Genomic DNA, 26,019 nt, shown 5'->3' with positions numbered 1-26,019 from the left:
TAAAGAACATAATTATAACCAGATTATGTTAAGTAAAACTTTACTTGATATCTCAAGCAAATAATAAATAATTTTATTTAAAGCCTAAGCTATTCTATCTTCTGTAATGAAATAAGCTTTGTATAGATGGTAAAGAATGACAGTTTTGTCCTCTTCTATCACCGATAAATATAGAGTAAGAAAACAAAGAAAAACAATCCCTTTATTACAACATATATTTCCTTTCATTATAATAACATATAGCGACGAATCATGTTCTACTCGGAGTGTATGCGCCTCGAAAACACAAGGGAGTAGAGAGCACGATGGAATACGAGCCGCCAACCTCTCCTATAGTATTTTCAAAGGAAAATGTTGGTATTTTAATAATATCAGATTTGTTTTAATGATATTGGTTACCAACTGTTGGAAAATTGTCGCCACCGCCCATGGATATTGGTGTTGTAAGAAATGTTATTATTAACTTCATATTACCAATGCGCCACCAACCTCCAAGTTTGGTGGGAGCTGTTGATTTTGGCTGTTGTTACTCTGAGTCACACCGGAACACAACAATACACTTAGTATTGTGTACTAAAATCTAATGAGTGTGTGGTACCTACCCAGACATGCTTACACAACGCCCTCCTAGTTCCTACCAAGAAAAGCAACAATGTATGTTAATATTCTATAAGGATACAAAACAATTTGTTACAGCTGTTCAATATATTTGTCTAATGTCAATTTTACAGTCAATACCAGTGTTTGTATAAGTTCAAAACTATACCAGCTATTATAAAGTAATTTGTGACCAAGTGAATGAACCTATGAGTATTATTTATCATGGTGAATTTTATTGGCTTCAATTACAAACATATTAGTGAGCTTAGTGTGAAAAATAGACTCAAGCCTCAAATGGTATTAAAATAAAACAAAATGTATCAAATATATAACCATCGAAAATTAAATAATTTTACATATTTATTGGTTTTCGAATATTACTTAAATATTTTGAAGTTTTTAGTATTGTAATTAATGCGATGTCATTAATGTAATGCAAGTACTGAGTCAGAGTAGGCCAGATACCGCTATGGTAATCTAATTGTACGAAAATCGATTAGGTCATTTTTCGATGTACAATGACGTCACTAGAGGCTTTACTGGTGCATGGATCTGATTTAAGTGATTAATTTGAACCCATAAAGTCCGGATTGTTTTGAATAATGCTCAATATGAACGTGCATAATAATTAATTGCTTATTTAATTAAAATGAATAGGCTTTATGAATTATGTTTTAATCTACTGGCGAAGAAATTTTTTTTAAAAAACCAGTTTTGACGAGGTTCCTTTAATGATAAATGATAATGCTTCTGTACTATTTGATATAATCAAAAATTTAGATCAAATATTTATATGTTGAGTCGAGATGGCCCAGCGGTTAGAACGCGTTCATCTTAACCGATGAATGCGGGTTCAAACCCAGCCAAGCACCGCTGATTCATGTGCTTAATTTGTCTTTATAATTCATCTCGTGCTCAGCGGTGAAGGAAAACATCGTGAGGAAACCTGCATGTGACAAATTTCATAGAAATTCTGCCACATGTGCATTCCACCAACCCGCATTGGAACAGCATGGTGGAATATGTTCCAAACCTTCTCCTCAAAGGGAGAGGAGGCCTTTATCCCGGCGGTGGGAATTTACAGGCTGTTGTTGTTGTTGTTGTTGTTGTATTGGAATATGACAATAACTATAAAATCCTTTAACAATTTGATAATAAAAATAAAATTGATAATTCATAATCTTTAATCTTATTCTATCCATAACATCACAAAATTATAACTTATTTACGACCTACTCAGTTTTTTGAAAGGGAATTCTGAAGTTAGTAACAACACACAGACTATGGGTTTATTGGCAAAAAATAGAAATAAACCGTTCGCGAATGTTAGTTTTTAATTTTAAAGTAAATTGTGAACTGCCCTCTGTATCGAGCTGAATCGGCCCCGATTGGTTTGGGCAAGGTACATGTTTGTTCTTGTTCCCAGCACCAAATGTATCTGGGATTTAGCAATATTCAAGATTACTATACACTGTATATTATATAAATCAAATTAAAATGAATAATTATTACATGGCTCGTCTTGGCGTGGCAATATTAAAACTCCGAGCATTTTTCATACAATATAAACATCGTTAATTGATCGTTGATCGTAATTTCGATCTAAATAAATATATTTTTGGTTTGGTACGTATATTTATTTTCTAATAATAAATAAATAATGCAGTAAATTAAAATTAAATATAAGAAAACTAATAAATAATAATTAATTTATTAACATATTAAGAATTAACAACATGCTTAAATATATATATACAAATATGAACTAAAACTAGTTACTGTATAAATCTTGACCGCGTGGAATGGTGGCAAGAATGTTAGCAGCATTTCCCCGTTGAATCGCAATTCCGATCCTCTGGGCAAAAAACGAACCAGCCCACCTGTCACCAGTGGAGGCAATGAGGCGAGGTGTTATACTTTTGATGAAGCTTTTTGCACCACTACTCCAAGGGCCAAGCGTTTCGACAACAAATATTATATAATCAATAATTGAATTATATAAGTGTACAATAACATACATGAGGATTTTAAAAAAAGTCGAGCTTTTTCTACTATTCGTTAATTAATCCAACTTTTTCTGTTATCAAAATAGATTTAATGGCTTGATATAAGACACAGATCTCTTGATATAAGATCGCAAGGTGTCTAAGTTATGGGAGTGACATCAGCATTATAATATGTTCTGTAGTAGTTGCTTAGTCTGCCAAGAGATTGGCTACGGCCACGTAAATCGGTCGGACACGGGACAACATTACCATATTTAGTTACATACAAACCCTTTTTAATTTAGGATTATTAGTAGCATTTGACCTTTGTAATTTAGCTGGGTAATACTGTTTAATTTACGCTTTGATGGACTGCTTGTTATATCTGGTCTATTTCCAATGCGCGAATACGACGTGTATAAGTAGGTATGACTCGTCAAACGCAACCCCGACTATTTTAGCGAGATTGAATGTTATCAATGACTATAATGGTACACGACAAACGCTCACTATCAAATGTGACATAGGTATACATATTTATGTTGTTTTATAATATATATTTTTTTTAACTTGCCCTTAATTTACACAATACAAACTAAGTTGTTTTTTTAAAGTTTTACATAACGGAAAGTTACATAGTGACTATTAATATTTTAAATATATATTCTGTGGAATTTTATTTTATGGTAAAAATAGAAAGTTTCGCTGACCTTAATCAGAGGCGATTAAGTTAATCCTCATAACTTGTATCATATTTTTTAGGATACAGTCTTACCTACTTTAGAATAAAATTTTCCTTGGATTATGCCTACATAATCGCGTTGATCAACCTATTGATCAACGCGATGATTAATTATAGTATGTTATATAGAAAGCTATGGATTGGATCGTATTGGAAAACTTTCGGAATAGGGATAACCGTTCAAGCGACGGATCATTAAATCAATACACGGAATTAGTCTGTTACATACATTCTTTCCTTTTAAGCCCTATCTTTGATATGTCATAAAATGTATTATTTTAAGGCGTTACTCTAATACCGTAACCTTATTCTTAGCTTATATGTACATTTACTAAATTTATATTACATTTCAATTTTCATGCATAATAGCGTTTACTGTTTTACATTAATTTACGAAGTTCAAAGCCATTATTTATAGTTCGAAAATTGAAAATTTTATAATTTAATATTCATCTACAAATTAATTCTGAAAGAATAATGTTTGACTAATGTTTTAACAATTTTTCTGATATAGAATTAAAAAATAAAATTCAATGTTTAAATTTCTGATATAGATATATGTAATTAAAATAATAATTCATTTAAACATTTCTTGGAAATCTATCCAATAACAGCATCGAAATAAATGTTCTCGATAAACGTGAAAAAGAAATTAAATATACGAAAACTTATGACATTCAATAGCTAGAAAGAAGTCTCGTATTTACATTTAAAATACGTCATATTATATATCAAGTTTTGTAAAGAAAGGTTAACATTATTTATAAAGGTAAGGTCGTGAACTTTAAACTTTTTAAGTACAACAATGGATAAGTATATATTTTCAAGATCAAATGACATTATGCCAAATAATCATTTAGTTTATGATTGATGATGGTCAATAGATGGCGTTACATGTATTTTACATCGCGCTATAGAAATGTTTTTTCTAAAGTACAATACAATTTTTGTAATTTCATAAAAAGAGCAATTACACTATCTGACCAGCAGTACATACTCGGTGGTTTTATTTTGAAGTCTCACAGTACCAATACTCCCGGGTAACAGCCCTAACAATATATGTCGTGTATAAACATAAATTCTTAGTTTGGCTATTCCTTATTTACTTAATATTATCTATTAGAAGGGTGGGATACCCCCCCCCCTCCTACCCGGACGTTTGGCTTCCTTAACTATTAGGTAACGAGGACAACTGTATATTTAAATACTTGATTTTTCACTGGAGTACTCTACTTGGTCACATTTATTTGATTACTATTTATAAATACTACTTAGCTTAAAATGCTGCAGGTCCTAGAGTACCAAGATTAGATCACAAAATTAGGAAGTTTGCTTCTAAGTGTATTTTGAAAAGTACACAAAAAGTTTTTGGGTATGCGTCTGATCTCTTTGCGACCGTATGAGGATTCGATCCTATAGGATTATAAAAGTCATGGATAGAAAGATACACCACCCATCCATATATTTGAATGCCATTACAAATGGACACTCCTTGCATCGCCAAAACACGACAACTGTTCGAACAAAAAGCTCTTTGTGGCTGTTTTTACACTGGGGCGTTTTCCCATTCAATCGTTATAGAACATTCAATTAGTGATATTTAAATTTCAAAGTAAGAAATATAGAAATTTTATGATTTCATTTTAATTTACAAATGATTCCTGAAATAATATCGTTGGAAACATAGATTAAAAATATCTCTGCTACCGTTGAGCTGTGGAAAAACCTCTGCGGGTTTAATTTTTTATCCATTAAAAAACTTTAAACCAGAAACATATAAAACAGAAAGAAAATAGCGAAACTAAATGGAAATAATTTCAAACACCTCTTGTGCTTGCGTCATTTTACAATGAAGTTTTTAACTGAAGTTATACTTTCATTGAAGTTTCTTAATTCCATTTACACAATTTTTTTCTTTTTATTTTAATCAGACTTTATATTATCCTTATGTAATCATAATGTACCACTTATCGATGGTAAGGCAAGCCTTTGTGCAATCCTGTCTGTATATGTACCACCCACTCGGCAATTCTTTGTGTTATTGTGTTTGTGAGTGAGCCAGTGTTACTAGAGAAATCTAAAACATAACATCTTAATTCCCAAGGTGATGTAAATAATGGTCAAAGAAGCATTGTTAATGTCTACTAGTAAGTGATCACCACCACCCAGTGTAGGCTACTTACCACCATTTGTCGGTCCAACAAACTAAATCATAAAAAAAAAACTTTTTAAAGTTGAGGATATAACCATAAATAAAATTATTTTATACGACATAATATAATAGCATTTAACGAACTTTATACGTATTAAATGTGCGCGTAAATCCCTAGGGTACGGTATGCGATTATTAACACGTTTAAAGATAGTAATGACTCGGTTCATTTTTCAGCACGCACGACCTTAACCTTATATTTATGTAGAAACGTGTAATAATCTCTCGCAGGCTATTTATTAATTAAATAGCTCACTAGCATTTAACAAGGCATAGCACGTTTGTTAAGTAGTTAAATATTTTCGTTCCCTTACCTCCTTGACCGTGAGCGCCGGATGGCGACAATCATTCTCATCTATCTTTAGAGAACAAAAGTCATTACAATTTATTGTTACATATCTAAAATTGTGTCGCTAATTTAAATTTAAGATACAAACGATTCTTTACGCTGATAATAATAACAATATTTTCTATTGATATAAAAATACAAATTTAAAAAAGTTGTCGTAAATTTCAAAATAATTATTCACCAAATTATAACCTTTGGTTTTTTTTGCACAGGAAATAAACATAATTAATCAAATGGAAATGCAAGAAATGGAACCCAATCCATACGATTATGAATATCCGCGATGGATTCCCAACGAGACACCACCAAACTACATGATCCATATGCTGAAGAAGCCAGCTGTTTCTCATCGCTACCCTAAGCAGAAACCTTCCAAAGACTTAGAAAACTATCCCCTTCGATATATTGAGGATAAGCCGAAGAAAGAAGACAAAGAGTTTGATAGCGTTGATGAAAAACAAGACCAACCCGGCCCTTTGAACGCCAGTGGTCTCAAAAAATCTTTCGCTTTGACACCTTTTGATTCTGAATACTACAAAAAGGCAACTGATTCAAAGACAAGTAAGTAAAATATTTTCGTATAGGTATACATTCTATTTTCCTACATATTCCCCTTCACTTCTTAAACAAAAAATATAATAAATGTAGTAATTATTTATATTTTTTTCTAGTGATTTGCTTTTTGTAACAGAGTTAACTATTGGTTCATGGATCTTTTACTAAAAGGTATAAACGGTCAGTTATAAATTGTAATTGTTTATATATACACTAGTCAAAACTTGAGCAAGTAGTTTGAAAACTTTATTTACCTGTCGTTACTTTCACACAACTAGAGTACAGAGAATTAGAAAATATCTTTATTTATATAAAATATATCTAACGAGGGAATCACACACGTCCGATGAATATTTTGAAAATACATACGTTTTTCAATCATAAATATATATCGTTAGATTATAAATCTTTATGTTTTATGGTTTTGCAAGTATAGTATTCTGTGTATTTAATTAACCCTAGCCAAAAGCCGAGATGGCTCAATGGTTAGAACGCGTGCATTTTAACCGATGATCTTGAGTTCAAAGTAAGTAACTAAAGTTCTAGGCAAGCACCACTGAATATTCATGTGCTTAATTTGTGTTTATAGTTTATCTCGTGCTCATCATTGAAGGTAAACATCGTGAGGAAACCTGCATGTGTCTAATTTCGTAGAAATTCTACCACGTGTTTATTTCAATGCATTTAAACAGCGTGGTGCAATATTTTCCAAACCTTCTCCTCAAAGAAAGAGGTGGCCTTAGCCCAGCGTGGGAAATTTACAGGCTGTTTTTTATTGTTATAATTAACCCAAATTTTGGAAATGCTCTGAGTGTTGAAGATTTCATCAAACATGGGTAGGATGTTTTGTATGGAGCATAAAAAAGGCAAAGGCTCATTCTTGTGCTTGTAAAAAATAAGTTGATGAGACGCTGGTATTTGAACCATTGAGCTATACAAGCGAGCACATTGTCGCCCGCCTGGCGGCGGTAAAGGCGATTAGACCCACACATTGATCGCTATGTAATTGAGGGGTATGGTCCACTTTCATGCAAGCCAACGCAGGTATTAACCGATACAGTTGTTTCCATGAGTGCCTGCATTTTGTAGCCAGGCAAGGTCAGCTAGTCCACGAACCATGCAATCAATTTAGGCCCAAAACCTTTCAATTTTATTATATAAATACGTTGAAGACAAACTATCCCTTATACTTGTTAATAATAATAATAATTATTATTATTATTATTAACAAGTATAACTGTATATTATATTAAATGTAATATTATATGAGTGAAAATAATTAAAAAGAATAATAATTAAATTAGGTACGTAAATTAATAAAACTTATCAGAATCGTGTAATATCGGATATGAGCAGAAAATAGAATGTCTAATCCTAAAGCAGATATCGATGACTGATTTAAGTGACATTTTTATGTCAATGGTAGGTAAATCAGCTTTGAAAATGTGCTTATGTTTTGCGGTCTTGAAAATATTAATATTTTGTTTAAATTTTATATAAAAGCAAATTATATTAACAAGACAGTAAATAAGATACAGACCGTTTAATTAATATTCCTAAGCCACACTCATGGTTAGGTTACACAGTTCACCTGATTACCTTTAAACCTACGTATTACGTGAAAGAACTACTTGATGCTCCTCAGTTGCAATCCTTTGGGATTCCACGATAATCAGCTCAGGATTACCATTCGCAGTGCTGGTTTCGCAGAAGCTTACATTATTCTGCTTTTGAATCTTAGTCTGCTTAATTTGTCAGTCTATTGGATTGTAATTAGCTGTTATATGTTTTAGTAACTTGGTATTTCGTACTCGTGTTCTAAAATAGAATGATGCTGAAGTTAAACGACAATTAAGAATTATTATTCAATAAAATCAAGCCGCTACGAACTAAGGTTCGGTTTAAAGATTTATTGAAAGCGTGATGACCACACCACACAATCATTTGTACTAAAATCAAATTTAATAAATATGGAAGTTACGCAAACGTTTGTTAGATTCACATTAAATGAAACAAAAGTTCTGGAATGTGGAGAATACAATAAGATCTAAACCAGCGGCCGCGGAAACAGAACCTTCCGACGGAAATCAGCCGCGCTAGACTATAAGCTAACCTATTTAGAAATCCGCCACTCTTATAGTGCAAAAACTGACTGTATCGTTATATACATTAAGCTTGAAGATATTATATGTACGAAATATTGTTTGGGTAGCATCTATATTAAATCTGAGTGAAGTTTTGAATTTATAGAGGTACTGGTTCAATTATTCAACAGTTTGAAAGTACAGTACAGGATATTTTTACAGGCTCGATAAGGATTATATATCTAAACTTTTATTGATTTAAACATTATCTTGTATGATCAAATAGAGCAATTATTATAGTTTATCAAAAAGCGTTGTTAAACAAACCAACAATTTAAAGAATAGAAAACTAATATTTATTTAATCGAATAAGATGTCTAAAAAACATTTTTCAGAACGATATCTTTTGTATCAATTTATTCGAAAATCTGGCAAATGGGCACCAGTATGTTAATTGTTAAAAATATTAACCAATTACCAACCTTACATAGCCAATACGCCACAAACTTTGGATAATAATTATGTTATGTCCCTTTCACTTTGAGCTGGTGTAACCTAAACGTAAGTTACACTGGCTCCTTCACAAATGACTTTGTACCAACTGGGTAACGACCAAAGTACCAAGTGAGAAAATCTATTCAAAAGTTGCAAATCGATTGAAAATGAGCCTTTGTTTGGATAATTTTTTGAAAATAAGACTCGCATATCGACCTTTATTCAGAATAAGATGAATGCTTGACTTGAGTTATATAGATTAAATTTTAATGGAAATCGTTCCCTGGGAATCCTAAAAAATTAACTGGATAACATAAGCTACAACGTATATGTAGTTCCTTTTCTTCTCCAAAAAAAATATAACACAAGTAAGGACAAATAATAATAGTAAAAGAAAGCTATTTTACATTTTTAAGCTGTAAGAGTATATCACAAGATTTATTCTCTACCTTTTTGCAAAATCATTAAAAAAAACAATACCCCAATGTGTATTATGAATATGCGGGGGTTTTTTTTTGTTCTGAATTAACATGGAGCGGGAGGCTTCATCGCGGCATATCGTTAACGCCCAATCGAGCAAGTTCAACAACGATACGCTGTAAAGTCCTTTGCAAGTAACTAATTAATGCAAATGCTTGAAGTTAAAAATTAGTCAATAGAAAAAATTAAATTTACTAAACTGTCTAATTCGAATTAAAAATTTGCTATAAAACTAGAAAATATATATTATACTGGACTACAACTTAAAACGTCTCCTTTCTGAAGCTGAAGAATATCACATTACAAATGGGTGTCTGATAATAGTGGACAGTTTTATCAGTTCATTTAATCTAAGAGTAAAGTGTGACATTAAAAAGAACAAAGGAGAATGATACCGAACATTTAATTTATCGACATTCAATTTAAAAATGAACTAGTTATTACCACGCTTAACGCATTGTGGTTTTTCTAATAAACGAGTGTCTAAATCGTTATTACTTAAGTACGTTTATTAATTGCATTTAAGCTGATTACATTTTTATTGTTTTGTGATTTTTACATTTCTTGCTCTGTAATTGAGAGTACGGTATTGTGTGTAGCAAATCTTTGTGAATAATTTTTATTTAAAACTTTGAGTATTTAAAAATGAGAACAGTATGGTTACTAAAACCGTATCAGTAAAACCTTATGATTATCTGGTAATATACAGGGTTACGCAATTATTAGAATACGAATTTCCAAAAAATAACTTTTCTTTCAGAGACTTCTTCCTAAGGATAATAGTAGATGGATAGAATCCTGCATTATTCATTGTAGAACATGCTGTGTGTGCTATGCTCTGTTATAGAGAGTTTCTCGGATTCGCTTATTAATACTTTATTTAGGCTATATTATAAAATGTCTTTTTTATAACTTAGGTATTGAACTGTTTCTGTTACTAAATTTTATTTTAAATTTTCATTAAGTATGTCAGTTTAATAAGCAAGATTTTTTTAATTGGCTTTTATTTTTAGTTAATTTCGTTCATGTTCGACTACGAATGTCCACCAGCGTCATTTCTGGTGATTTTATTTCGATTGATTTGAAATAATTTCCTTCTTTTTATAAATTTTTGAAAAGCTAAGAAAAAGTTTATAAAATAATGTGCAGGCCAAGTTTCATAATATTTTTTTTAGTTTTTAAGGCATTTTCGAGGAAAAAATATCATAAAAATATTGACATAAATTCGTTTTTCGTCTCGCATTTTTAAATTTGGAACGATAATTATTGTTTCAATATTGACAAATATCCAGTGTTTAATCGTTTTTTATAAAAGAAAAGAAAAAAATAAATTTAAGTTGATATTCTTTTTAACCGACTTCAAAAAAAGGAGGAGGTTCTCAATTCGTCGGGGCCTTTTTTTTTTTTTTTTTTTATTTTTATGTATGTTACCGAATTACTTGAAGATGGCTGGGCCGATTTTGACAATTCTTTTTTTGTTTGAAAGGGCATGTTTTACAGGTGGTCCCATTGTCAGGAGATCAGGATCTGATGATGGGATCCTGGAGAAATCGAGGGAACTCCTCAAATTTTATAGGCACACCTATAGTGATTTCGGTTTTATTCAAAGTGCCTTGGTCATATGCTCACAAAAAGTGACATTTGATGAAGTGGAACTGATGATGAAGACCACAACTGGTAATTAGAACCCATTAGTACCTAAGTAACTATTTTACGGGTTTAGTTCTATTTCTTTAAGATAGTCGCCAAGCAATTGATGTTAATAAACATGCCTATGATGAAGTCTAGCTGATGGTGGACTACCAGGAGAATTCCTCAATGTTTAACGGCATTGCACCGGTATTGTCTAATTGGCGATGAGCAGTTAACATTAGGCTATTGTAACTTAGGTAACGCTTAATTTGAGTTGCAGTCCACATCGTATTGAAACGGCGTTGAGTTATGTTTAGAGTCGAAAGCCGAAATGTACTGAGTATAATAAAGTGAATGACAAACACTACCAATTGTAATTATAAATTACAAAACAACACTGAAAAGCATTAAATAAATTTTTATAAATAAAAAAAAACCGCCTTCAAAAATAAACTAAAAAGAAAAAAATAATCAGTTACATCCATATCCAATTTACGATTTTTTAATCACCTTTTGAAGTCGGTGCCAATAAATAGATTTAGTTTTTGTATGTATGTAATATGAATTATGTATCTATATTAGCAATGTTGGCACCGACTTTGAGAGGTGATTAAAAAATCGTAAATTGGATATGGATGTAACTGATTATTTTTTTCTTTTTAGTTTATTTTTGAAGGCGGTTTTTTTTTATTTATAAAAAAATATTTTCATAAATTTTTGAAATTGCATATTTGACAAATTTTGAAAAAAGCTAATAAACGCGATAACTCAAAAATGGTTCACTTTTGGATTATGCATATGGGGTTTAAAATTATTGCAAATATGTCACCTCCCCCTGTCACCTCCTAACGGATATACGTCGAGTTACCAATAACCCTGTATATAATAATGTAATAAGCTGTCGTCACGGTAAATTTTACTTACTAGTAGAATTATATGATTGTAAAAAAACATATATATCTCAGTGACAATAAGAAAAATCCTGTAAAACATCCACTTATTCCTATAAGTTCCAATGATTTCACTAACTAAATGGTGCTTTTCGGGCTTGAATACGAAATCTTCTTTTAATGTTCATTTTTTCTAGCCACTGGCCGTTTTAGTGACAGAAAAGTAATTTTTTTATTTTGTATTAGAACTATCAGGATCTAAAATGGCTTAGCATAGGACGTGGCTTTACACTTCCGCCTTTTTCGAAATTTGATCTGAACATTTCGCTTTGATTGCGAGCAATAATGTTTCCCTTTAATGAACACCAAAACGACAAAAAACAAAAAGTGTCAATTATTTATATACTTCTCAATAAACATATTATAATATACTGTTGTGTTTAAACTTCTATCTCGTAAATCATTACCTGAACAAAATAAAATTAATTAAGTAAGCAATACAAGTACAGCTTATTCCAATTACAGAGGGAAGACAAATAAATTTTAAGTTTGAATTGGCGTGATGTCGCTTTTTACGATATAGGTAGGCGGACGGTAAGTAGGTCACCTAGGGGTAAGTGTACACCATCGCTTATAGACAATGGCGCTGATAGATGTGTATACCATTCCTTACATTACATTGGTTATGTAAGGAATGGTTAATATTGAGCAATGTACCCCACACTCCCTTAGGAGTTAAGATGTTATGTGTCTTGTGCCTGTGGGCTCAGTCTTTAAGACGGAACACAATAATACAAAGCATTTCTGTGCTTAGAATATCTTATCTTTGAACGATATATTAATTGGACTGGTATGGGTTGTTTTTAGGGCTAATAGAAAATAAAAAGCTAAGAACATCCGTTAGTCTTTAGTTTGGAGACCCATAAACATTGAAACGAAATAACTCTCAGACAGTTGTTTGAAGTGTTCTCTAAGTCAGCTCATAACAATGCTTTGGTCGTACGCATGAGCTCTTATCGTCCTGAGAACATTATGAGAGCGAGGAAAATAAACAGTTGACTCATGTTTGCGCTCAAACTTAAGGACTCTAATATCTCTTGCACTAAAGCCCTATAAAGATCCAGACTGATCCTCCTTTTGGCTATCCTCCAAAGAGAATGATTGCTGTAGTCGTAGGTATATCAGGAGGTTAAGATCATTTACTACTGAGAGTAGAGTTCATCATTCAATAGCTTCCGTTTGGGACAATATAATTTAAGTATACAGAAACCGTTACTTACAATTTTAATGATTGATTTGACATTTATATTTGATTGCATATGAGTGCTATAGAGAATGACTATGTAGGTCTCCACGTAAAACCACAAAAGAGTTGATTATCCGTTCAATTATTATAAGTATAAAAGTATTTAAAAAAAAAAACAAAGTTATTTATTTGGTTACATTTTTACGCTTTATCGATAGATACATTTCATTTTTGTAACCAATGATAATATTATATAAAAAAGCTATTTAAACCACACATTAGAAAAGGGCATGAGTATTATATACCTGCCAATTTAATGTGTGTGAGGGGTGATGTTTAATTATAACTTTTTTTTAGTTTCACCTCAACCCGCAATCGAGCAACGCAATGAACTGGACTCTATCGTTGAACCTCGTCAAATCCGACAAAATCCTAACTTGAGTAAAAATAAAGCGCTCGTTGCTGGCAACCTGGAAAGGCTTCGCACTGGATTGTGAGTACCATTCTCTTTTATTTTCATAGAATATATGCATCGTTTTACCATGATTCATTTAATTTACTTTTCTTTAATGTTTATTATATATTTTATATAAACCTAAGACAAAGGCAATTTCGTCCTTCTTATTCCTTTGGTTAATCGTTTAATCAAATATACTTCGTATTATATTTAGTATTCATAGCATGACGGTGAATTTGATATTAATCATTTAAATTATTATGTATATAACACATTTAAATTGTCTTACATTTTAATGGAGGCTTTGATATAAAACATTTACGTAAATTGCTTGGAATTGTTATAACGGTCATCGAAGGAAAACAAAAGTTCTTCAATCAATTTCAAATGAATTGCATGAAGACGTAATCATCACAATATAATATATAAATAAGCAGAAAGTAGACTGCAAATTTCAATATTTTACATGGAATTTTATCAGAATTTAATTTACTTCAAAAATATAATATTTCCCTTAATGTAATTAAATACAAAGCATTCCAATTACATAAAAGTATTGACACAAAAGTAACTTGTGTTCCAAAGAAATAAAATACATTTTCATATACACTCGAAGCCATAAAAAGCAAGTGCAATTCGTCTTTCAATATCGTGAAACTCTTGAAAGGAAATGTAGGTTGATGAATTGCTTCCATTTTCTATTACGTTGAAGTTTCAACTCAAACGGTGACGTGTCTTTAACATGTAGCTGAACAAATTATACTCGATAAGTTTTTGTTTCAAGTCGTACATTCGTGTGCGTTTCCTTAGAGTTATTAAAGTCTTATTAAACTACGAGCCGTTTGCATAATTAAAAAGACTGGGCAGGCGAGTATTAAACTTACGTCCGAGACGATAATAAGAAAGATGACGTCGTATTCCCTTTGAATAAGTCTGCACGTTCTTGCATTATTAGGTATTAAATATTCTAGCTTTTATATTAAATGTTTTTGTCCTTGATCTTGAATACTGTTTTATTGACTACACTTTTTTCATCAAATAATTCTGGATTGAGATTATACTACATACTTATATTTATTTTAAAAAATACACGTTTTTTTTTAAATGCGAATGTTTTCTTAAATAATTGTGTACAACTTGAATGAAAAACAGACATCAAAATGTTGTATTCAATCTATTAGGGGTCGCCGTCGGAAATATGCTATCAGCTTCAATTCCATACGTTTTCCGGGCCATTTATACTTGAGTGACGTTTGGCTAATGCAGTTAAAGGGAAACTCCGTTGTGCCACAGGTGGCTACAAGATCACGTGTGACTTTTACTGAGCAACGTGCATTGCGATTGTTAACCAATAAACAAATATAAGTAGTATTAGTAAATTGAAAAAAAAAAATGGTTTTTTTTTTAATTTTTCACCACATCGTAGGCCTAAACATTTGATAAATTCTTGTATATTTATTTATATGATACCATATTATTATATATATTTATCTTAATAAATGTAATGTTAGTGCATTATTATAAAATGTAATTCATCACATTAATGAAACAGTAACGTGTTATATATTATCTTCCCTCAATCTCGGGTAGTACTTTCGTCGCCAACGTAGCCTATTTAATCTGTTTACTTTCCTGTCAGGTGCACTGCAGATTGAAAATGCTTTATAATTAATTCTGAAGTCAAGATTTCCCGTTACCTCGGGGTTTAAAAAACCGTGAACATTTATTTTCAGGAATGTTTAAATTTGAAGTTTTTAAATTTTATACAACATAATGGCAGTCTATTGTTTCGTATTAAGTTTAATGAGAACTTTAAAAAATGCAGCAAGAACATTCAACTGCCTAAAAATAGCTTGACACAAGCATCAAGTGATTAATTCTGAAAATAACATAAGCAACAAAGAAAAGCGCCTCTATGTTTTTCTAATCTGGTGCACAATTTATTTTGCGTGACAGCCCACATTATTTACTTTTTTTTTAATAAAATAGACTATGAAACAACTAGTAGATACGCACCGCCCATAGACATTAGCGCAGGAAGAAATTTTCAAACATTCCTATGTCACACATTATATTCTGTCTTAGAATCCTACATTTTTTTGGCATATAAATTGCATTACGATGCATAGATTTGTACTTGTTCTGAACTGCGACTAAAATAAGAAAAACTATTATAGGCGACCCAACAGTCTTGACAGTCTTAAAATTTATTTATGATCGGTTTTAATCGAAAGTTTAGTTTTAAGAATTTATTTTATATTGTATTTTATTAAAATAAACTTGATAATATCCATTTAATAAATTTTGAAAATTCGTTCGACTAATCTACGTAACAATGTACGTAACATTCTACGTTGTTGGGAAACATTTTGAAGAAACCATGTCGTGGATACATTCCGGAACACGTGTACTAGTCACCCACACACCTCCGTAAAGGAAGTTTGTTAAACAAATTGTTTTTCTCACTCTCAATATAATCTAAATTCTTACAAGCCATATTAATCAATGTATCGATATACTTTATTAATTAAACAAAACCAATTTAAAGGTTTAAGATTTGTCGGATGTCGAACCGGTTTACGTTTAAAACAATACATCTACTTACTATTTCAATAAAAAAATATATAGTAAATCTTGTAGTATAAGTGCTTAATAATTAAAAAAAAGAACAAGCGTTTCACAAAATTAAGCACTGAAGGCCGAATATGCCATTCGACATTGTCAGTGGATTTAGTTAAAAAAAAATGTTCTTTTTATACAGATCTATTAATCTAAAAAAAGAAACTTCATAAACAGATCAAGTTTCAGTTGAATGGTTTTATTTGATTGCAACGTATGAAGCAACTGTTGCTTTGCTGATACATATGTACATTGTACATACTTTCATAAATAAATCCCTTTTGATATTACATTTATCATAATGCGTCTAGTAAATTCATTGTTTATAGATTACTCTCGAAATTAATTAATCACGTTCGTCGCTATTAGTAAAGTTAGGCAATGAATGTAAAAAATACAGTTATGAAAGATAAAGTTAGAACAATGTTCCCGATTCCAAAGAATTTAGCAGAGAGCCTAAAATTTCCCGCTAATGTTCTCTTTTTTTTCTAATGTTGCCCTCTTCAAAAATTGTAGCGACAACAGTCTTTTATTAAATAAAATCTATTTTACACTTTTAATAAACTTATTTTTTAAGCTTTTAATATGAAACTGTTTGATATTTTACGACAAATTAAAATATGTTTAAAATTATCCATGTCCATCCCACGTCATAGAAATAAAATGACATCACTGTAAACAAATATGGCGGAGTAAGTTTTTAATGCTCGCCTATGATATGAGTATCTAATGAAAGGACTTACTGAAAATACGAATGCGAGTTATAAAGTAAAAAATGTTTTTAAATAAAAAGCTTTTTAAAACAAGTAATATTAAAAGTGGTTTTTAAAAAGATTTTTTACGCTTAATTTATTTTTGTGATTAATTTTTTGTGGAAAGTCATATTCGAAACCACATGGAATGTTTGTATATCGTCGAAAACATATCATGTTACAAGATATTCTGTATACTAATAACATAATTATAAATCATAAAATCAAATAATATAGATAATAAGCAAAAGCTTATTTAAACTATTAATAAAATAAAATTTATAAATTAAAACTTATTTTTCTGAACAATTATTTGTAAACGTTCACGAGTAAACCGATATCGGAGATATTAAATTTCTTTGAATTAAACTGCTGGTTCTTTTCTATTAAATAATCATTTTAGATTAAAAAAAAGTTATGGAATATTATCATGAGAGATGCTGAGGACACGTACGGTACTGAGACTTAAAAAATGGTATAATAATTTCGGAATAATAACTTTAATAGTACTATACATAAAGTATTATTTATATGTACATTTTTTGAAAAATAGAAATAAAAAAACTACATCGTAATACGATGAAATATCAATGTTTTAATATAGACATCATCCCCGGGATGGACAAAACGGTTTTGTGGAGCCGTATACTTGATATAACTTCATCATTAGTTCTCATGTTTGTATGGATAGGTCCCGTATGTAAGGGCTAAGGGATATTTTCTAAGGAGTCTCTCGACGATATAGTTTGCCGTATTGTTTACATGCTGATGTTTATGATCCTTTGAATATCTGACATCTATATAATTAAGCTATAATAATTATTTCTTAAATGATATACTTCAGGTTTTGAGTTAATAAAAAGGTCTAAATAAATTTCCTACATACTACATACTACCTTTAATCATAATTTCTTTACAATTTTAATAACTTATTTATTCGTCGTTTTTAAAACAAAACAAGTCAGTCTCGACATTATTATTACCAGTGATTATATTGATTAAATTCCGACACCTCCAAACGGTTCAACGGCAATAATATACAATTTATTTTTAATTATCATACGAACTATTCTTTCGCGTCGACTTTCCGAGTCCGTAGACTGGCCCATTATCTTAACGATTACCTAAGTTTTCGTACTTAGTAAAAACTGACCTAATATGCTAATCTTATTAACTTCAAATTTAATCTTTTAATCTCAAGTAGAAGATTAATTATATAAAATGGAATTATAATATTTTCACTCGCTGTATCACTACCTCAAAATAATACGCTGCAAGACGTACTCGTAATTCTATAAAAATATACAAATCTAGCAGTATTAATATCAGTTACGTGTCTAACTTCTCCAATCGAGTTTGCAGTGCTGAGTTTCCTTCTAAGTATGATAAATAAAATTTCCAGTGAAACTTGTGGAATAAATTCTTTTCTGGAAATACTGTAGTATCTTATTCACAAGGACTATAATTTTAAATATAAATTTATAATTAATCCTATTTACAATTGTATGTAAAGTGACCAACGATAATCATGTAAAACAATAATGTTTATATTTACATAACTAGCTTTTTCTTTAACGATTTATTACCCTACTTAATTACTAGTCGATACACAATATCACAGAGACCTTTAATAAGACAGGAAGATCATTAATAAGGATTATCTTGTTATATTATTCCGAATGAATATGTGTAATAACTAAACAATATTATCAAATAATCTTAAATCAATTACGGAAAAACTAATGTTTGTTCTGGAAAAATTGTAGGTCGTAGGATGAAATAAAAATAAAGATTATTTTTCCTGAATGTTTCCAAAGGTTAATTTCCATTGTATTACGTTATTCGTTCATCCATTAAGTTTATTTATAAATGCGTAAATAATGTAATTATTTTGTTATTCTCTTACAGACAGTTAGTATGATCCGTAAGAAAATCAACTAATACGACAACTTATAATATCGTACATAATCTTCTAACGAAGAATTTGAACGTGACGATTTACGCGTTTATTTTATTGTATATATTATATATAATGTTTTAGCTATTATATATGTAATGCGTGTTTATAAAACATTTATTGTATGTATTTATGATAAAGAATGTTTCCAATTCGTTGTGTTTGACATTTTATTTAATTCGGTTTAAAAGAAATATAGTCAGTAATCCATTTTGAATCTGTAGCCGTTTTTTGTATGTTATCTGTGACAACGATGTAAATTATGAAGCAATCGATTTACTGATTAATTTATAGAAATCATAAAATTGTTATTATTACTAGATATATAACATGACATGTATAGCGATAGAAAACATTTTTATATGATGTATAGGTGTACTACTAATAATAATATAGGATCGCTGATATTTAATATTGGAGGGCAAGAGCATATACACCTTATTATATTTCTTATGACGCAGGCAGTGGCGTATTTACCCTGGGACCATGGAGGCCGCCCGGGGCGGTACAAACCTCAACATTGAATACCTTTCTAGACTAACTACCTATTCATATATTATGCTTTGCCGTAATTCGCATTAAGAAATTTAAAAAAAACTCTTAAAATATAATAATGACAGGCGTAGGATTTGACGTAGTCGCCACTTATATATTTATATAAATTAACTACTATATCTCAAGAAAATAACATTTAATAAATCTCTAATCATACTTGATAGACTTTGACTACGCCTAGACGACGAATGTGTTATTTTTTTTAAGCCAATCCTTAACGACACATTCAAACAAAACGATTATGATACTTCTTTTCATAATTAATTATTAATAAAAAAATATGGACAGTTAAATCTGGTTGAATACAACTCACTCACTAGGTTTAATATTGCCAAAACGCGATACTTCGTATTGATGTATTTCAGTTGAAATACCATATTACGAAGTGTAACCAGGTCTAATTTCAAGCACTTAATGTCTTAGGTCCGCGGCGAATTGGTTTATGCTTTCTAAAACGCAAGTCTGATGAGCGTACGTGCTGGTTCTCTGGAAAATTCTGGAGTAATTGGTAAACATATGAAAGCATGACAGACATCTATCAGGAACCTTATGTAAAATGACGCAAAAAGTAATTTAAAAAACTATTCAAGCAGAAATTACCTCATTGAAACTATATTTCGAATAAAACGAGGATAAACACCGACTAGAGAAAACGCGTTCCAAATTCAAAAAATTAAAAAATAAAATTTTAATTTTCTCTAAAAAACTACACAAAGTACATTGCATTGGAGTGTTCGTCACACAAACAGAGAAAAACTTATATTAAATCTTATGGGACAGAACGTCAAATGATAAAATACGCCACTGCGCAGTGCTCCGAATCCGGTTACTTGTAATTTTACTTATGTCAATATAATTGCAGGGTATTTTGTTACTTTTAAAGAAACGACGAATCAAAACGTGTGATGGAAACTAGGATATTTACAGTTATACTAAATATATTCAGTGATATTATTTTAATTTAATTAACTAAAAATATTTTGATATTGTACGAAATTATGACGATTGACGAAATTGCTTGCAATTGTAATGTTGCCAGTTTATATCATTGAGTTTACAACGACTTGTGATATTTACACCAATATAATTGAATTACAATATATTCAATGAATTTATTTTAAATTTACACAACAATATTAACGACAGTATAGTGGTTTTTGTATGTGTTCTTTTAAATATTATTTCTTTGTTTGTTGTTTGTTATAATGTATGTTTTTATATAATTTCATACTATGACTTGAAGATGAATGATATGTATTGATATAAAAAAAAATGTTAGTTTTAAGAAAGATAGATAAAATTTGATATCACAAATGATTACAAAATGTCATACTAGCAATAAGATAAAATCTGTTTCAAAATATTAATTAAATAATAATAAAGTTTACGACGATCGTTCACTTATTTTATGTACACAAATTTTCAATAACATTATGTTGTGAGAATGAAGTTTCCTTCGGTGACCTTTGCTCTGCTATAAAGGTATCACTTGTATTGCATCTAAACATGTTTATGACATATTATAAGTCATATAATAACCTTATTTTGCTGGTATATTCTATTAGTGCAGGTTATTCAATACTGTAATGCATTCAATCGCTTCGCAGATTATATAATTATGTTCAATCAGAGCATTTGTGATTTATTAACCCATTGTTGTGTACATACATATCTGACTTGTATAAATAATTCAAATGATGATGAATTCGAATTGAATGCTTTCAATATATTCTGAATGGGAAAATATTTTGCTACAAAGCTTAATTGATGTTTATTAGTTCATTATCAATGTAATTTATTGTGAATGATGTATCTATTTGGATCATTAGATATTAACTCTTATTTCCAAAATCATTTTACGATACGATCACAATGATGAATTCTTGCATTTAAGGCAACTTGCATGTTTGACAATTTGTTTGTAAAATTCAAACCAAAAAATGTATATTTTATTAACAACACGAGGAGTAATTTAAGAATGAAATGCAGAGCTATGATAACGAATCTATATAAATATATAATCTATTTTGGTTATGAAGAGGGTTGTCCACCACATTTAAGACGTTGCCTGATCAAGTCATAACCATAATAGTTATTACAACTCGCTGCGTTGGAATGCACTGCTGTATTCGTAAAGATTTTGTATTCCAAAGGAAATAAGACAGGATTTTATCTGCATTTTCCTATGAACAATTAGCTAGTGAATAATTTGCAGGGCTAATAAGGACTACCGTTTACCTGTCTCCTTACTGCCCAACACTCTACGCTGGTTGAAAATAAACCGACAGAATCTAAATGTCGTTAATGAGAGGTGAAATTCCTATTTTAACACTTAGTGATCTCCTAGACATCCATTCCTGTAATCCTTTAGTGGCATGGGAACAAAGAATTTTTAAACTAGGATCAATTTATGATAATTTATTTCGAAATAACAATTGAAATTAATCATCGGTAGTAATCATTACGCATATAGTCTTATATTTGCACAAGGAGTGTTGTTGAGTTTTGTTTGAATAATCAGTGAGCATAGGTTGTGTTTTTTGCCCGAAGCTTAGCTTACGATGGTAAGTATAATTTGCATGATCACTTCTCCCTCGGTTACTTTCACTTGAAATACCACCGCCAGTTTATGAAATGCGAAATAAAGTGAATTTGACTAACTTCTAAATTGTTATTGGCTTTGTCAATCGATGACGTCATAAGCGACCAATGAGCGTTTGATACATAGAGAGATCAGTAAATTTGAACTTGAATGGCATTTCATAAACTGAAGATTAGTGACGCTTCCGAGTAGCATGCTTCAATAAGACCGTGCGATTAAAATATTTCTTCCCTATTTAATTATTTGGTATTTTTTTGTTTTAAATCTCTTTTGCTTCTTTCAAAGACATTCGAATTAAAAATACTAAGAAATATAAACGGAGAGTAATGCAGCTTTGCGTTGTAATTTAATCGCACTGACTTAATAGTATTGTAAAAAGAATCCCACTAAAGTTTATAATATCCTGTAGATTGAGTATTTATATAATTAACTTTGTGCGCTTTTGTAATAATAGTGCTAAGGATTTCGTGTTGAGCACACTTCTGAATCGCAATCTAGCCTTTTAGTCACTCATTGCCCATACTTGTGCTGTTTAATTGAATTCAAAGACAAATTTTTACTTTTTTTTTGTTAAGAATCATAACTTTTTTTAACATTTGGTCGTTTAGATGTTTAACTAATCCAAATTTTATTCACAAAGCCCAGAGTTTAAAGAATAAATAATAAATTAAAAAACAATAACGAGCCCAACTGCTCTTGTAAAAAATCCTCTACTTTTCTTAATATTTTTTTGTTTTACTTAATGAAAATTTACAGTAACTTAAACAGTAGTTATTTTCTTTTGTATTGAAAAAGAAAATTCTGCAAAAGGAAAAGCAGTCACAGAGTCAACTGTTTGTTTCATTAAGGAAGAATGTCAATTGTTATTTTAAATCGTTTGACGTACAATTTGTTTTTGTTTTCTCTCATTACTGTAGATCTACTGCTTCCGATTTTATAGTTTAAGGCAAATGGCAATTATTTACTGACACTATTTTAAACACTTCGATAAATTTTCATTTAGTAACAAATATTCAATAACTACAAAAAAAACTGTCTATAGTTTCACAGGCCAATTATAAATACACACACAAGCGCGCACATAACGTACACAGACACAGGTCAACTATAAATACACACACACACACACTAACACACACACTCACACACACACACACACACAAACACTAACACACAAACACACACACACACACACACACACACACACACACAAAAGCGCGCACATAACGTACACATGTGTGTTCAGTTTCAAAGTCGTCATGTTTATGCACACATGATTTCTTTAAGACTTAGTGTAAAACGTTCACCATGATTGATAAGAAAAGTTAAGGTTATTTTTGAGAATTCGATTTTAAGTACCTCTAGTAGTACTAATTACATTGGTTATATTTATTTATTATAACATATTTGTAATTTGCAATACACGAACATTATAAGATAAAACTGTGAAGGCAAACATCATATGAGCATAATTTATGACACTTTGAAACAACATACACAAATAAGTTTGGAATATTCTAGAAATCGTGGAGCTCTCGTTTTAGAAATTCATATCTTACTATACATACACAAAATAGCTCGAAAAGACTAATAAACCAAACGATGATTATATTTGAGGGCGACAGTATACATATTCAGATATATGTCAATTGTCAAAGTTCTGTCCATCACACAACATGCACATACATTCGACACGTCCACTATATTGCATGCTATGAATGTTTTTTGTTCCACCTCAGTACCCATGAGGATGTGGAGAGCACTGACAAACCGCATCACATTCACGTTCTGGAGACTCCGACTACGGACCCCGCCAATTCGATCTATGGAATAGCTCTCCTGGCCGCGGTCGGCGCTGCTCTTACAATGGCGATCATCGGTTTTGCAGTTGGATGGTATACGTAAGTGTATAAGTACACATATACAAAATTGAATTAATTACTTTATAATAAAAAATCTTTCATTTTCAGCTTCATCTACTTTCAAATATTTTGAAGGCGTTAACGCAAATCACAAATAACCTCACTATTTATTTCAATGATATACATATTACTAAGTAATATTTCGTTAGTAAGATATAACGGCGAAAACAAACAATTTTTTTTTTTTAATATTGTTTCCGTCATAGCTTTGTAACGTTCCCTAATAAAAAACACAATTGAACGTGTTGCTTTTAGAATATTCAAATATCGAATGCGTACATTTTATTTCCAATATACCATTTCTAAAGCCTTTTGATGTTGGATTTTTATTTCATGGAATTCTAGTTTTGGAACTACAATGCTACGGCAAATACACTGCAGCTTATGTCCTCGGTATCATTATAAATGTCCTAATATTGTTCATGCAGGACTCGCAGTTAACATTTGACGATGCCTTCGCAATTATAATACATATATGATGCGGTCGTTTGTTACAAATTCTCCAAAATATTATCATGGCTGAAATTGTATTGAATTATTATCATCTGGATTAATAAATAGAAAAAGATTAAATGGTTTTATATGTATTGGTAAATTTTAAAATTAGTTACATGTTTTAAAAAGTAATATGTAAATGGAATATGTTCCAAACCTTCTCCAAGGGAGAGGAGGCCTTTAGCCCAGCAGTGGGAATTTACAGGCTGTTATTGTATGTAATTGTAATTTCTTTACAAAAATATAATCCCTTGACATTCGAAAAATATTGCAATTCGTTGTAAATCGAAAGATAGTATATTTTAAATCCGCTTAAATCTGCAATGAGCATCGAGATTCCTTTCAACGCGTGTTTTCGTTTAGAATATCGATCCAAAAAGTTTCATTTATTAACTAGGCTGCCATTCAAAGGCTACTCGGGTGGATGTATATTTAATAATTAAATCAAATCGTCTTTAAAAATGGAAATAGCTCAAGGCGGAAAATTTTAAGCGTAGCATTTAATTAAAAATCTGGTGTTTATCGAAACAAAACATTTACCTTGACTTAACTTAATATCTCACTTGCTGAACAGAAAAATCAACTTTCACAGTTTTATACATTTATATTTATATTGGCGGCCTTTATACAATTCTAAGGTTATCAAGGAAGGCAAAAGCAGCAGCTGATGTGGATTACCCCGCTTATGGAGTAACAGGACCTACTGTTGACAGCTCTGGGGATAGAAAGCTGGCTCAGTCTGCTCACATGTACCACTACCAGCACCAGAAGCAACAGATTATTGCGATGGAAAGGTGAACTGTCTAATGATATCCTTAAATTAAAAAATATCAATGATGTACTGAAATTCGTATAAAATTACCTTTATATTTTAAGGAACGGCATGGATCATCGCAATGGTTCTGTTTCTGACCCCGAATCGGAAGAGGAGAACGAGGAGGGAGATTACACCGTCTACGAATGCCCAGGATTTGCTACGGTAAGAAGATTTACTGCAGTTGTATTGCTATACGAATATCTCAGTGATTTTTGCGAATTTCGAAATATTCGTGTAAATTTAACATTCACGTACGTGACAAAAACGATGCAAAGAGTGAGAGTGTATTTTACAATAGTACAATTTTTTATTCTTATTTCCATTTTTATTTAATTATCAACTTTCATTGTTAAGTATATTTTCCCCTTTTCCTGCAATCTGTAGGAGTGACTTCGAAAAAGAAAAAATTGTAACAGTAAACCAGGGGCGCGCTCAATATTTGATTTCACGGTGCAGCTTCTTAACATAATTGGTCGTCAGATAATACATACTGAATTTCCAAATAGATATCATTTTAAAATAGATGTAATATGTAACTAATATAAGGCTCGTTATACATATTCAGTTACAAGT

At 30.8% G+C, this 26,019-nt stretch overlaps 1 protein-coding gene across 1 annotated transcript in view; it reads left to right on the top strand.

Annotated features, from left to right (window-relative positions):
• Positions 1-26,019, top strand: part of LOC124543427 (protein cab-1) — a 56,444-nt gene that overhangs the window by 27,090 nt on the left and 3,335 nt on the right. Inside the window, exons 3-8 of the mRNA XM_047121650.1 lie at positions 6,101-6,449; positions 13,628-13,763; positions 21,826-21,921; positions 23,952-24,113; positions 25,268-25,423; positions 25,506-25,608. Of these exons, the coding sequence (XP_046977606.1) occupies positions 6,101-6,449; positions 13,628-13,763; positions 21,826-21,921; positions 23,952-24,113; positions 25,268-25,423; positions 25,506-25,608 (1,002 nt within the window). The remainder of the gene's footprint in view (positions 1-6,100; positions 6,450-13,627; positions 13,764-21,825; positions 21,922-23,951; positions 24,114-25,267; positions 25,424-25,505; positions 25,609-26,019) is intronic.

This window comes from Vanessa cardui, chromosome Z (assembly GCF_905220365.1).
Source record: "Vanessa cardui chromosome Z, ilVanCard2.1, whole genome shotgun sequence".
Lineage (NCBI taxonomy): Eukaryota > Metazoa > Arthropoda > Insecta > Lepidoptera > Nymphalidae > Vanessa > Vanessa cardui.
This window is presented reverse-complemented; position numbering and strand designations above follow the sequence as displayed.